Source organism: Anguilla rostrata, chromosome 11, assembly GCF_018555375.3.
Source record: "Anguilla rostrata isolate EN2019 chromosome 11, ASM1855537v3, whole genome shotgun sequence".
Taxonomy (NCBI): Eukaryota; Metazoa; Chordata; class Actinopteri; order Anguilliformes; family Anguillidae; genus Anguilla; species Anguilla rostrata.
In genome coordinates this window covers 27,773,110-27,786,353 of record NC_057943.1, presented here as the reverse complement: position 1 = coordinate 27,786,353, position 13,244 = coordinate 27,773,110, and the positions used below count along the sequence as shown (strand labels likewise).

Here is a 13,244-nt window from a genome sequence, read left to right as displayed (position 1 = left end):
TGATTAATTGATCATTCATGTCCTACTACGGTATGTACACCCTTGATTTTTCCTGGCTAAGTGATAGGCCTCAAGCTTAAACTTTTACCAGGCGTTGTAAATGTAGCCTATGATGAACACTTATCAACATAAAAGCACGTGATTAAATAGGGATCTATTTTCCTGAGTATCGAGGCTGTATCTTGGAAGGCAACTTCAGTGTTCAACTGGTGATCATCCAAAATTTCATCCGACTGATTCCACGGTTGAATGTGTAAATCCTCCTTACATACTTCTTGCCCACAGAATGAATGTCAGCATGTTTTTGAGTGTTTTGTGTGTAGGTGTGTGTGTTTGTGTGAGCCTGAGCGTGTTTCCTGTATGTAAAAAGGGCATGTTGCCAATTAATATAAATGTAGGTAAGCACATAGTAAAGCGATACATTCACATACCAGCGTATTGTGGGTTAATGTCATGTGTATGATGACTTGAATCACTTCCTCTCTTCATACTGAAATAATGAAAAAACACAATGAATCACAGATGATTGACCAATATTCCACAGAGCAGGGTATATTCATTTCATAATGACTCAGCTGACTTTTGTTGGTGTACTTTGTAAAGTTCTGCTGTACTTTTGACATGTTGTGTAAGATGTATCATAAGAGGTCTTTGGCTTCAGGTCTTGTGCTGGGGTTAAGTATTTAAGGGGGCCAGTTATAAGATTCTTGACAAAAGTAAACGGTTAAGAATTTTAGGCAATGTTACAGTCGAATTGGAACCAACAAATCAACTGGAATTTGTTATGTTTTCATGTAATTTGTGTGTGTCTATGCATTATTGTTATTATGTAGTCAATACCATTCAGTATAATTTGCTCAGTAAGGTCGATAGCCCCAAATTAGTACAATGTAAAGTTCTACCACTGCTGGACTATTGTATATTCATCACACGTGTAACTGTAGACAGATCTGTCTTACTGTTCACAATTTATTTCTTTCAAATGAAAATGAAATTATATCCTAAACACTGATGTTCCCCATTATAGGGCTAGATTTTGAATTCTTTAGGTGGACATATACTCTCTTGTCATTCGTTAGTCCACTGGTATGCTGACACAAACAGATGAGTGTATGCTGTGCATAAGTTCAAGCCACAGAGATGCAAATGGCAGTGCTGCTGCTATTATATCTTTCTCTGAACATAAACCTTAACCTTAGAACCAAACCACAGATTCTATATACTAAACAGATGGTCCATACACTACACTACACTAAACATTCCATCTGTCCTCTCTACTTTATAGTGACAGGTGGTTCTGGTGCATTATATTATCATTACCCCTTCCCCAATTGCACATTTCTAAAATGCGAAAATTGTCTTATGTTTAGAATGCTGACCATTTAGTTAAGACTGATATATAACATCTTTGACTAAACCCCAGAGCTTTTCAGTGTGTATGTGTTAAGTGCAAGCCTCCATTATCTCAGACAGTTTTGTGAGGTAATAAAGGGTGATGTCATAACGAAATGCGCTTGTATTGTGTCTGTGAATGGGAAAGAAGCATTATGTGAGCTCACAAGGTCTACCCCAGTGAACAGCAACCGACCTTGCTGTGTGTTTGCTTAAGTAACAGATGGGGTCACCAGAGGAACTTAAAAATAAACAACAGGAAATTGCAACAGCCTTGAAGAGGAAGAGATGTCATGACAGTCTAAAAGTAGGAACCACAAAAAGTAGTTGAAATAAAAACTAAAAAATAGAATGTTGTTTTTAGAATGTAATTGAAATGGAAAAAGTCATTACAGAACGACTATAAACAATAAAAAATGGTTTTAATTTTTGTCCTTTGATCTAGCCTACTGTCTTCTTTTGTTGTTATTTCTGGGCGAAGAACTTAAGCAATGCTTTCACTCGCCAATTTGTGCATGCGAGTAACATGGCTTTTTAAAACACTGAAAACATTTTCTGATTGAGATGGTCACATGACAGACATTTTCACTTACAGAATTTTAAATTGTTATGCCATTAAGCTCAATAGAAAAAATACCAAAAAGAAGATTTAGCGCCAGTATGACATCACAAATGATCTGTCTGATATGGTCATGGTTGGGCCAAAACAGACAAAAAATGTACCACATTACAATCTTGTAACTAATAAAATATCTAGTGTGTGTGGCCTGACTGGTCCAATTTAAGACCTCTCAAAACATCAGTTAGCAGACAGTCACCACCGTTCAGAGTTAAACACAAGTTTAGGTCTACTCACTGTGAACAAAAAGTTAAAATGTCAAATGTCAACAAAAATGCTTACTTGTTTTAAACTGACCTTTCCCTTTTTGCATTCAATTAGCACAATACAATAATGCCTAACAAATACAGCAATAGTTTTATATGGAATCACTCCAAAGTATTTTTTCAATATATACTAGTTTTGCTTATATATTGGTAACTACTGTAATCTATTTCTATATATTATTCAATACATTTCTCAGTACTTTGAAATAACATGCAGAATATTGTACATTTGAAGTAACTGTTCCTTATTTCATAAATATTTTCATGCTATGCATTCATATCACTGAAATGCAGAGCTAAATTATGAAAATATCATCAGCCATTTATTGTGTCATTTTTCACACAAATAGACAAAGAATGCACATATTTTGGAAAGCAGTACCTGAATTATTACTTTTGTTTGTTGCATAAGGGTGTTTTACATTATGTAGCATAGGTGCACAAAAACAATATATTTCTGCAACAGACAATTCGAGTCTGATGCTGCCTAAAGAGAGGTCAATGTGTGGAAACATCTTGCATCAGTTTGAACTGTCTTTGAAGTGACCAAATCATGGGTTTCTGTGCGTGAGTGTGTGCGTGTGCGTGTGCACATGCGTATACATGCGCGTGTGGTGAGGAGAGAAGTCATTTTTCCCATGTGTGAGCACACTAACTGCTCAGCTGATCAGCTGTGTGACAGTGACTGTGAGGAGAACAGTTCTCTTTTTCACTCTGAAGCAAGGACTCTGCATACACCATCAACAATCCGCACAAAAGATGGCATTTTTTAACAGATGGGCTGGCTTCACTCATGCTTTCAGGTATGGTCCCTTTTAAAAACACTTTCAACTTTTTAACAGTTTGTACTGACTGAAAAGAATGATGTATAGCACTAACCTTCTGGCTGAAATCATCTTCAGGTTAGTATACCTACAACATGAGAGACTAAAGCTGTCAATATGAATGTACACAAAAATGAAATGAACACAAAGCCCTCTGATCAAACTATCAATCTTATGGTCTTGAAAAAATGTTCATGTTGTCTGCATCTGTATATTATTTTGCTTTCTCATACCATAGTAATCATCATTCGCATAGATTTCTAGTTCCTATGTTTTACAAAGGTAAAAGTATCTGGAAGGGCCTTACTTGGTATTTAGCTAAATAAAGTCTTAGCCCTGAGAAACAGTGTAATATCATGAATTTGAGTCCATCAATGTTTTTCCTTGCATCTAACTTACAAATTCACTGATCATCAGCATTAACCCATTAAAATGTGTTTCTAAAGGAATGTTAAAGATCCAGGAAACTGAAATCTGAAAATGCAAAAGAGGCATCCTAATGGGACACTTGCCAGCTTCAGTTTTGCCCAATAAGGTGCCCTAGAAGTGCCCCTCTGGTGCTACTATGGTAGAGAAAATACGCTTTGTTTTTGCCCCAGGTACCTTCTGACCTTAGTACCTGTCTGGTGTGACATTAGGGCAAAAATGAATCATAGAAGTGTCCCTTTAGGTCTCAGACTTACAATGGTAAAATAAAGGTTTTTTAAAAAGGGCACTTTGCCACGCAGAGCAAAAAGGCCAACCCCCCCCCCCCCCCCATGCATGCCACTGCGTCTGGGTATGTGCATAGTACAACTAAATAGAGCACAGAGCTTGTGAACAATTCTGAACAATTTAAAATCTGGGTAGTGACCATCCCCTACCACGTCGATAAATGGGAAAGGATCGCACTGTTGACCCAAGTGCACACAATTTGAGCACACTTTTCACATTTTTCTTGAGAGTAATGAGTTAATCCCCAGCCTAAACTGACCTAAGCTTAGCCGGCAGCTTCTAAAAATTTACGCTAACAATTTGGCATTTTTTTGCATTTGCAGGCAAGGTCCTTGCCGGAGGATAAAACCGGCCCTATGCTATTTCTGGGATGCATACTCGAAGCCTGCACCAGAGACCTTCAGGGAAGGCCTGACCCTCCTGTGCCTGTGTTCCATTGTGGCCATGGTTACAGGCGGCTTTCTCTTCCACTGGATGTCACAGTGCCTGAGATATGACCAGCTGGCGTCGGCCACAGTGGCCGGCTTCTATGCCGTGGCAGCTTTTCTCCTCCTGTCCCTGGTTCACCCCCTTCGCTGCACTCTCGCCCTGATCCTGCCCTCCCTCGGATCCAAACAGGGGCGCAAGCTGATCATTTCCACCTCCATGATGCTCCTGGCGCTCAACGTCATTCCCAACATCGCCTCCAACGTGGGCGTAGTGGCGCACGTCCTGAAATGCACCGCTAGCGGCCTGGCCCAAAGTCTTATCAACTCTTCGGAGCTTGTCAATACAGCGAAAGGGGACCTCGTCAAGGAGGCGAGGAAAGCCGATTTTTCAGTGCACAGGCTTTTGACGGAATTTGATCACGACACGAACATTAACGTGTCCCAAGTCAAACAGAGGTTTGTGGTCGTCAGTCAGCAAATAGAAAATGACATTTCCCACATAAAAAGAGTCGTTGAGGACATACGACTAGTGGCAAACAGGCTTCTTGCTGCGTTTTTTGTCATTTACCTATTTGTTGAATCAGCCTTGTACTTAAACACATACCTAACCAATGTAAAGTTTGACAACATATACATTACTGGGCAACTGGTGCACATGGCACGCGAAAATGGAATTGAAATACTTCCTAGTGATATGAAAAACATGGTATATTCAACAAGCTATAAAATTTCTAAACAGGAATTTTTGAAATGTGTACTGCGGCTGGCGGGAGTATCGTTGTACTTTGTTGTCATGGTTTTTATTGTAGTTATGGATCATGCGGTTTGTCATCTAGTTAAAGCAGGTCAACCCTTGCTTTTGGACCAACCATCCTCGTCAATCTCCATCACTATAAACTACAAGGTATGTGGACTTCATTAATGTTGTCTGTGTATTTACTAAGATACATAATTCCTTGTGCTAGCTACTTGTTTTGCCTAGGAAATATAGATGTGTGATACTGAACATCGACACTTTGTGTTTAACCATAGTTCACCGCTAATCTATGGAAGACCAAATGTAACAAAATTAAATAAATTGATAATGAAGTAAATAAATAAGCAATGCAATAAATATCAATCAATTATTTAACGTCCATTTATTTCATGAGGTTTTCATGATGTAGGTTAGCCAGGATTATCTTTGGTGAAAACTCAGCTACATTTGGTTGAAAAGTGAAAGTTTTCTAGCCAACTAAGACACAGCCAGGCAATATCCGGGTAAAACCTGAGCTAAATAGGAGCTAATCTGTGTATATCAAAATATCTCTCAACCTAGACTTCCAACTCTCTACACGTCTAGATTTGGGCTTGTGCTCAGTGGGTCAGGTCTAATGGTATGAATCACTTTTTTCCTACTCATTGGCTCGGATTTTTTTCACAGTGTTCTTGGCCTTATTTGTACAGCCCACCACACAACAACCTCTTGACATTTTTATAATCTTGTAAATCCTCTGAATGCTAATTCTAGGACGGAGTGTAGCACAGTGGGTAAGGAACTGGGCTTGTAACTGAAAGGTCGCAGGTTCGATTCCCGGGTAAGGACACTGCCGTTGTACCCTTGAGCAAGGTACTTAACCTGCATTGCTTCAGTATATATCCAGCTGTATAAATGGATACAATGTAAAAATGCTATGTAAAAGTTGTGTAAGTCGCTCTGGATAAGAGCGTCTGCTAAATGCCTGTAATGTAATAATGTAATTCTAACTCTATCGTGGGGGCGTGGCCTATTCTTCCACTGTTAACAGGATCGTAGCCCCTGCTCCTTCCATGTTGAATGACAGGCAGAGTTGTTTTGAAATAAATATGCAATTAAATAAATATGAGTGAAATTAAATAGGCCTTGAAATAAATATGCATAAAAATAAATACGTGATAAAAGAGCCAATGTGCAAAGTGTCCTTCGGAAATAAAGTCATCAAGAAATAAAAGAGACATAAAATAATTAATAGATATTTATTTATTTCATTGCTTATTTATTTATTTATTTAAATATCAATAGATTTTTTTTATTTGGTCATATTTGGTCTTCCATACTTCTTAGTCTGACCTACAAATTAGCAATATATCGATTTTTCAATGTGTTTAATTGTGAAAATACAAGCTGATTGAAGTTTAATCAATAATTTCTGTGTTATTTCAGTTTAGTCATTTTGTATTTTCTACATGAGGTGTAGGGTATAGATGCATTTGGATATCAGTTTAATATTTACATAATGTTTATGTTTACATCAATATGCTTTTAGGGAAAATAAATATAATTTTTTATAACAAAATTAGAAAATCATGTAAAGGAGGGCAAGATGCCCCCTGTACCTGTGGCCAGAAGCCCCCCAGGGTGATCATTTATATTCATCTTTTTTAAATCAACATCTGTTGGTGTTGTTTACATTTACAACACCAAAATACCTTGTTTTAAAATTGAGTGGCTTGGTCATTTTTAATTGTAATAAGCTATGTCTGTCCATGCACCAGTGTGCCCTAACAGGGATCACAATACATATCCCCTACTAAATGGGAGAAATACCAAAACCCAAAAACAGCAGATCATCCAAGAGCCAAACGCTAAATTATGTGCACAGCAGAGCACCTGCTGTTTCTTGAAACATCAGGGGACCATACCGATATGCCTCCAGCATGGAGATGGAACACAAGCTGTGCTCCTGGATCAGAAATTGGCCATACTAACGTTATGTGATAGTGAAAGTATACTATCGGTACAGCAGAGCACCTGCTGTTTCCTGAAGATCAGGAAGGCCATACCGATATCCCAGTTTTAAGCACTGCAGATGTAACCTGGTGACACTAGGATCAGAAAAGGACATGCTTTAAACGCCCAGCAACCACCTGAAATAGTGTCGAGTCAAATCCAATGTAATCCCTCGTTAGCAGTAGTAATGTAGCAGTACTGAAAACAGAATTCCTCACTCAACACACATGCACAGTTGCCAGTGAGGGTGCAAAGATATGATGTCAGAGCATTTTTTAGGAAATAAAACATCAATATATTTGCCTGTGTGCTAGGGGGGCATCATCTGACATCAAAAATAATTATGAATAAAGTATAATAAAAAACCTATAGCATAGACTCTCTTTATAATGTGGAAATATAAAGAGTTTCAAGCTGGCCCCTTGCTCTTCCTTCCCCTAATGTCATTGTATTGCAATGACAAACACTCGTCTGAGTAAAATTACAAGAAATTGGTTTACAGCTTCAGCCAACAACAGTTTTAAGTCACTGCACAACTCTCATTCGTTAGGAACTGGAGTCAGTGAATAAGAGTCTGAAGTCGGAACCAGTCACTGCATGATTTCCCTTCTCACTTGCGGGAGTCGGTGAATGAATCCCTGAATGACTTTTCAAATCAAATGATTTGAGTCCCTGAAAGTAACCATAATTCCCACCACTAATTAGTATGTCCCAAATGTTATGATGTCCTGAAATGGTGGACTATGTATAAAATGGTGTCATTTCTACTTGGTGAAACCAAAATGTAAAAGCAGAGGATGTGCACTTAAACAACATTTTAACAAGATGTCCTTACATTAAAAAACTAAAATTGTGGAGTACAGAAACAAATCAAGAAAAAATATGTCCCATATGAAGCACATAAAAGCACACTATATATGAAGCACATAAAAGCAACAGCATATATCAAATATGTATTTATGAAATACTGCCCCATTCTTGGAAGTATTAGAAGAGATGGCTTTATTTTTGCGTGAGTGCCCATTGTTTATTTTGTTCCCCACATTTTTTGGCAGGTGCAGCTCTTCATCCCCAGCACCTGCATAGTGTTCTGCCTTAGGACAAACAAAGTGAACTTTACGAAGGACTACGGCTGGAACTTTGGCTTCATGTCAGAGCGTTGCACTCTAGAGCCGTCCGAGCCCGATGCAGGGGTGACTGTCGCCCTGGGGCTGCTCTACCTGCTGGCTTACTCTATGGTGCTACTGGAGGTCTACGTCAGGAGGGCCCGCAGGAAGGTCTCCGCCTCCTTCTTCCCCACGCAGGAGAGGAAAAGGACGGAGTTCATTTTTAAGAAAATACTGACCAGACAGGAGAAACAGAAGGGTGGCATTTTCTTCATAGAGACCACGCAAGGGAGTGGCTTTTGCAAACCTGAAACTTCAGGTTCAAGTTAAATGTGAAATCCGAGGAAGCAGGCGGAGCGAGGTGGGCAAAGCATACTGAAATATATCTTGTGACAAAATACAGGTTACCTTTCAGAAATGTATCTGCATATTATAATCAAAGTTGTGGAGGCATAGGTTACTTTGCTAGTGGCACAATACAAAAAGGCTGTGAGCAACTAATATGATATATGAAATACATCCAAGCAAATACATATACCAAACCTTGGTAGTGGAAACATGGGCTGCGTCCAAATCAGAACCCTATCTACTGTGCCCTGTGTTACTATGTAGCCTACTATGTACTAGCATACTGTGATCCTTTAATTGCATACTGTTCAGTGCGCAACATGCAGTATGCAAAAAATATCCCTCATACTATTTGTGACAGGAGCCACTGAACCCAGGCATAAGTTGCACGAGGTGATTCTCCAGAAATCGCGTTTTAGTTGAAAACACTTTTTTCACCAAAATTCGGTTTCTTTGCAGAAATGACTTCTTAAACATGTAGCCTATACTTTATAATACCTTAATATCAAACTCGTATTTTATCGGTAAACATGAGAAAAAGTTAAATAATTAAACTCTCTTTCTCTCTCTGTCTGCTTGTTGCGAGGGGGCAGGACAATGGGCGGGACATCCATATTAATTACCATTCCGCATGACATTCCTGCATAAGTAGTCAGGAAATACCTTGTGCTGTTTAGAATCTAGTCTACTTTTTTTACGAGTGATTACCAGTGTCGTGGGAGATTCTATCATGTGTGACAACGCTGGTAACATGGCTAATGCTCTCCGCCAAATTACAGAGCTGAATTTAGATAGTGCCAGTGACAAGAACGAATGGATTGACATGGTAAAAGTAAATGAAGTAAAGGGATACCTCGGCCTTTTAACAGTTCTAAAATCAATGCGCTACAAAATCCAGCATTCTAAGTTAAAACAACAACATTATTCTTTCGATTTTGAATTGTTGTTACGTCCCCTCCCTTTTTCAGTGTCCAATTTCGCAATTGATGGCAACGTTGAATCACGGTTCTAGTTAGTGGCTTCATTTAGGGTTGCCAACCATCGCGCAAAACACTGAATCGTCTCTTATTTGGACGTTAGAATAGGCGTTCCGTATTTAACTCATGGCTACGGGACGCATTATCTTTGTTAACGACTGCGTTTATATTAACCGCTGTTTTTAATATAATTCATTAGTTAGTTAGCTAGCTAGCTAACCGGGATAAAATGCATGCCGTGAGACGATTTTCAGCTAAAACCCAGCTGAATTTTAATATTGGCTAGGTAACAAGTGCGGCGAACCTATCATAAAACTAGTTGGCATTCAAATCCGGTTTCAGGGGGTCTTGGAAAAAACGCTGTACAGTGCATGACCGCGCGATTTTAAAAAGCAAGACAGAGCTATTGAGATGAATTTGATTGAGTTATGGTATGGGTCCACTTCTCTTATTTCCGAATGCGTGCTAGGCGTTTTGATGCCTTGCTGAAACGAGTAGCACCATTCATCAAACATGCGGGAACTCACAGAAATCCCATCTGTACAGAAGATAACATCTTAACATGTTAGCGTTTCGCCTACTTTAGTTAACCTAGTTAGCGCGTACGGATGCTATCCTGCACGCAAGAGTAGAAGCTACGGACACACAGCTACAACCCGCGTTGAGGCTTGAGGACAGTGCCAGTTGGAATTTGAAGCAAACCACACAATTCCTTCAGGAATTGTAACCTTTCTAGTTGCCCGTCGTGGTTTATTCCTTACGTATTCCATGCATTCAACATCAGATAGGTAGAATATACCACCACAATGCATTATGTGTAATTTGGTATCTATTTAAGCTCTAGTAGCTACATTTCCCAGTAGTTTGTGGTAGCTTAATTACTTTCAGAATGATGTACAGTACTATTCTTTTCACTGGTGAGTAGTAGGACATCAGCTATTGACAGCTTGTCAAAGGCATCATTGTTATTCAAGAGAGGGGTGTGACTAAGGCTGAATAAATTAATTCAGATTTCCCAACTTCTGCTTTCAACCTACATTAAAGTTGATTTCTAAGCAGTTTAAATATTTGTATTCCATGCATTCAACATCAAATAGGTAGAATATACCACCCCAATGCATTATGTGTAATTTGGTGTAACTGGTATCTATTTAAACACATGGTTGCTAAGGAAATATGTCACAAAACTGTGGGAATCCCTTGTCAATCTTTGGAAGTGAAAATCTCTGGTTTTCTGGCAGCCCATCCAGCATAAATATCTAACTTCAAAATAGCACAACTTCCTCAGTAATTTTCCAATCTCCATGTATGATACATCTATTTGAAGCTCTGTTTCTCAGCTTGCATATGGTATAAAAAAACTCTAAATCAACTTTCCTGCACTTAAGCCCGGTTTTCTGGCTCCTGTCACATTTTTCAACCATACTGTGGAAATGTTAAGATGTCCCGCCCTTGCTCACTTTTCGTTGTTGTTGAAGGAAGAAGTTTTTAAAGTGAAGCTGCGCATCATAATTATGGCACCAAAATGTTTAAGTACTTCCTGAAAAGTATGTTCTGAAATGTACTCAGAGAAAACCCAGAAATAAGTATATCTTTTGGGGATTTTATGTATACCACATTTACAGAAATTTTCACATACTTAACTTTCTCATCCAGTGTACTCAACAATGCAATAGTATGGCAGGGCACTGATTTGGACGCAACAAATGTCTTTATCCTTGTCAAACCAAAGCCAAAGTAAAACTTAAAAATGCTGTATACTTCACTTAAGGTAATGAATATACTGTATGTATGAATTCCCTTTTCTTACACAAAATGATGTGCTCCTCAGCAACTGAAAATAAAATATTGTACAAGGGAACTTTTTCATTTTTAATTCATGTTTAAGTCATCTCTAAACATAACCAATATCTGAATCTTTCACGGCAACTTAGCCTAAATAAAAATTTTCACTTAAATAGTCCTTGGCCAAAACCTTTATAAACATCTAAGAGAAACTTATTAATTTATATGTAGTGTATTCATCCAAGCAAAGTTAATGAAAACTGAAACTAAAATTAGCCTCAAAAAAACATTTTTACACTCAAATAACAATACGAAACACAGTTTCCCAAGAAATTTAAATTAAACTGAAACTAGAATCTTTGCTTCTAACTAAAAAGTAAAAGAAACTTTAAAAAAACAACAATCTCCCTTTCATTTCATTTTTTTACTTTTAAAATACAAAAGATTATTTTAAAGTAATTATAATGTAATTCTCAGTATATTTCCTCAGATGTTATTATGCTAAAGTTGACTTTAAAAGGTTTTGTGCACTGTACTTGGTATGTGTCAGTATTAGAAGTTAGTTATTTTACATGAGTTCCAGTAATTCAGCTGGGTATTAGTTAATTCTGAGTACATACTATGACCATTGCGAAATGAGCTTTTTACACTTTAAAGGCATTCAAATATATCTGGCAGCCTAATGTAAAAGTCTTAGCACAAAGGATGCTCAAGTCCTTCTGTTCACATATTAATGTGTTGTTGCCTTTGGGACTTTGAAGTTCACAGTAAGATGCGCATTCTCACCTTCCACTGTTAAAAGGCCACATGGGTCAACCCACTGTTTGAATTACATGTAGCGAGGGTGACTTGTGAGTCATGACACATCAACGTGCAAGTTTAGGGTTGTGCGCAGAATCTGAAGGAGTTCGAGGTTTAAAACGGTCACCATTTTTAAAAAAATGGAGAAAAGAAGTTTCTAAAGCTAAAAATTTCACCACTGTTATGCCTCCTGGTTTTGCTGTAAAACTGGCTTGCACATCTTCATTTATGACAGATTCATCTGAATTGACTAAAGCAATTGTGCTGTCTCGAGTGGTTTGTCCTCAGAATTCAAGTGTATTATGCAAACCAATCATTTTCATAACAGAAAATACTATTCAAGTCCCTGTTTAAATTACAGAGGGTGGCTTCAGAGAGGCCCGGGTAGCCAAGGTACTTGCCACAAGCAGAGACAGAGGCATCTCTGGTTTGAGATTCCTCCACTGTACATGATTGTCATATATTGCTTATTACTATCTAAACTGGACATCATTGACTGACTGCGACTCTGACGTGAGGGGGCATGAATGGTCTCATTTCACCAGGGATGGGACGCGTTTACGTTGACCAGGGTTCCTCAAGTTAACACCTTATTACCATTAGCTCCCTACTACAAGGGGTGTGGCAACTCTGACCGCCTAGAGCGTCAAAAGACATGGGGCAGCAAATGGGCCTATTTCACATCTAATGGTAATAGAACAGAAGCAAATAAATGCAGAGTATCGCCTCTTCTGCTTTCACATAGCTTCAATTGCAAAAATTCTCCTTCTTTAAAGTGCGGACTAAAATCTAAGTGAAATCCAGGACTGAAGTGAAATAGGCCCACTGAAGACAAATTGTAGCACACTTAAAATGTGAGTGTTAACAAAACATCTCTTACATCTGTTGTTCTCTAGCCAGCTAATGCAATTAAGTTACTTCATTAATGATTCCTTTACCCACAAAAATCTACCGGCGGCAGTGCTAGGACCTAGGCCTGCTGCAAAGAAGCAACTCGTTAAAACTAGCGTCATTGTTTCTGTCAGTGTTCATATTTTGCATAGGCTACCTTACTTCTCAGGTCATCCAAAAACTCATTGTAACACAAAACCATTTGTATTGCTTATCTTTACAAACCCTGGGGTTAATCATTTTCCATTGGGTAAATAAAAATAAAGATAAAAAAATTTAAGGCAAACTAGAAACTGGGGGAAATAAAAAATATAGTTGAATGCATGCCGGGACTGTACCATCGT

General features: G+C 38.4%; 1 protein-coding gene and 1 long non-coding RNA gene across 4 annotated transcripts in view; one reads left to right on the top strand and one right to left on the bottom strand.

Moving 5' to 3' along the window:
* The window catches only part of LOC135234499 (uncharacterized), a 31,096-nt gene that overhangs the window by 17,193 nt on the left and 659 nt on the right, over nt 1-13,244 (bottom strand). Inside the window, exons 2-3 of one of the 3 annotated variants that reach the window (XR_010324120.1) lie at nt 3,157-3,189; nt 101-490 (exon numbers count right to left, since the gene is read on the bottom strand). The exons of 1 other annotated variant lie outside the window; for it this stretch is intronic. This is a non-coding gene — a long non-coding RNA (uncharacterized LOC135234499). Of the gene's footprint in view, nt 1-100; nt 491-3,156; nt 3,190-13,244 lie in introns of those variants that run through there. One more of the 3 variants, XR_010324121.1, reaches the window with a different exon arrangement.
* ocstamp (osteoclast stimulatory transmembrane protein) lies at nt 2,858-11,287 on the top strand. The gene is made up of 3 exons (XM_064299172.1): nt 2,858-3,080; nt 4,139-5,147; nt 8,048-11,287. Exons 1-3 carry the CDS (start codon nt 3,037-3,039, stop codon nt 8,426-8,428), a joined length of 1,434 nt encoding a protein of 477 aa, XP_064155242.1. The 5' UTR covers nt 2,858-3,036; the 3' UTR covers nt 8,429-11,287.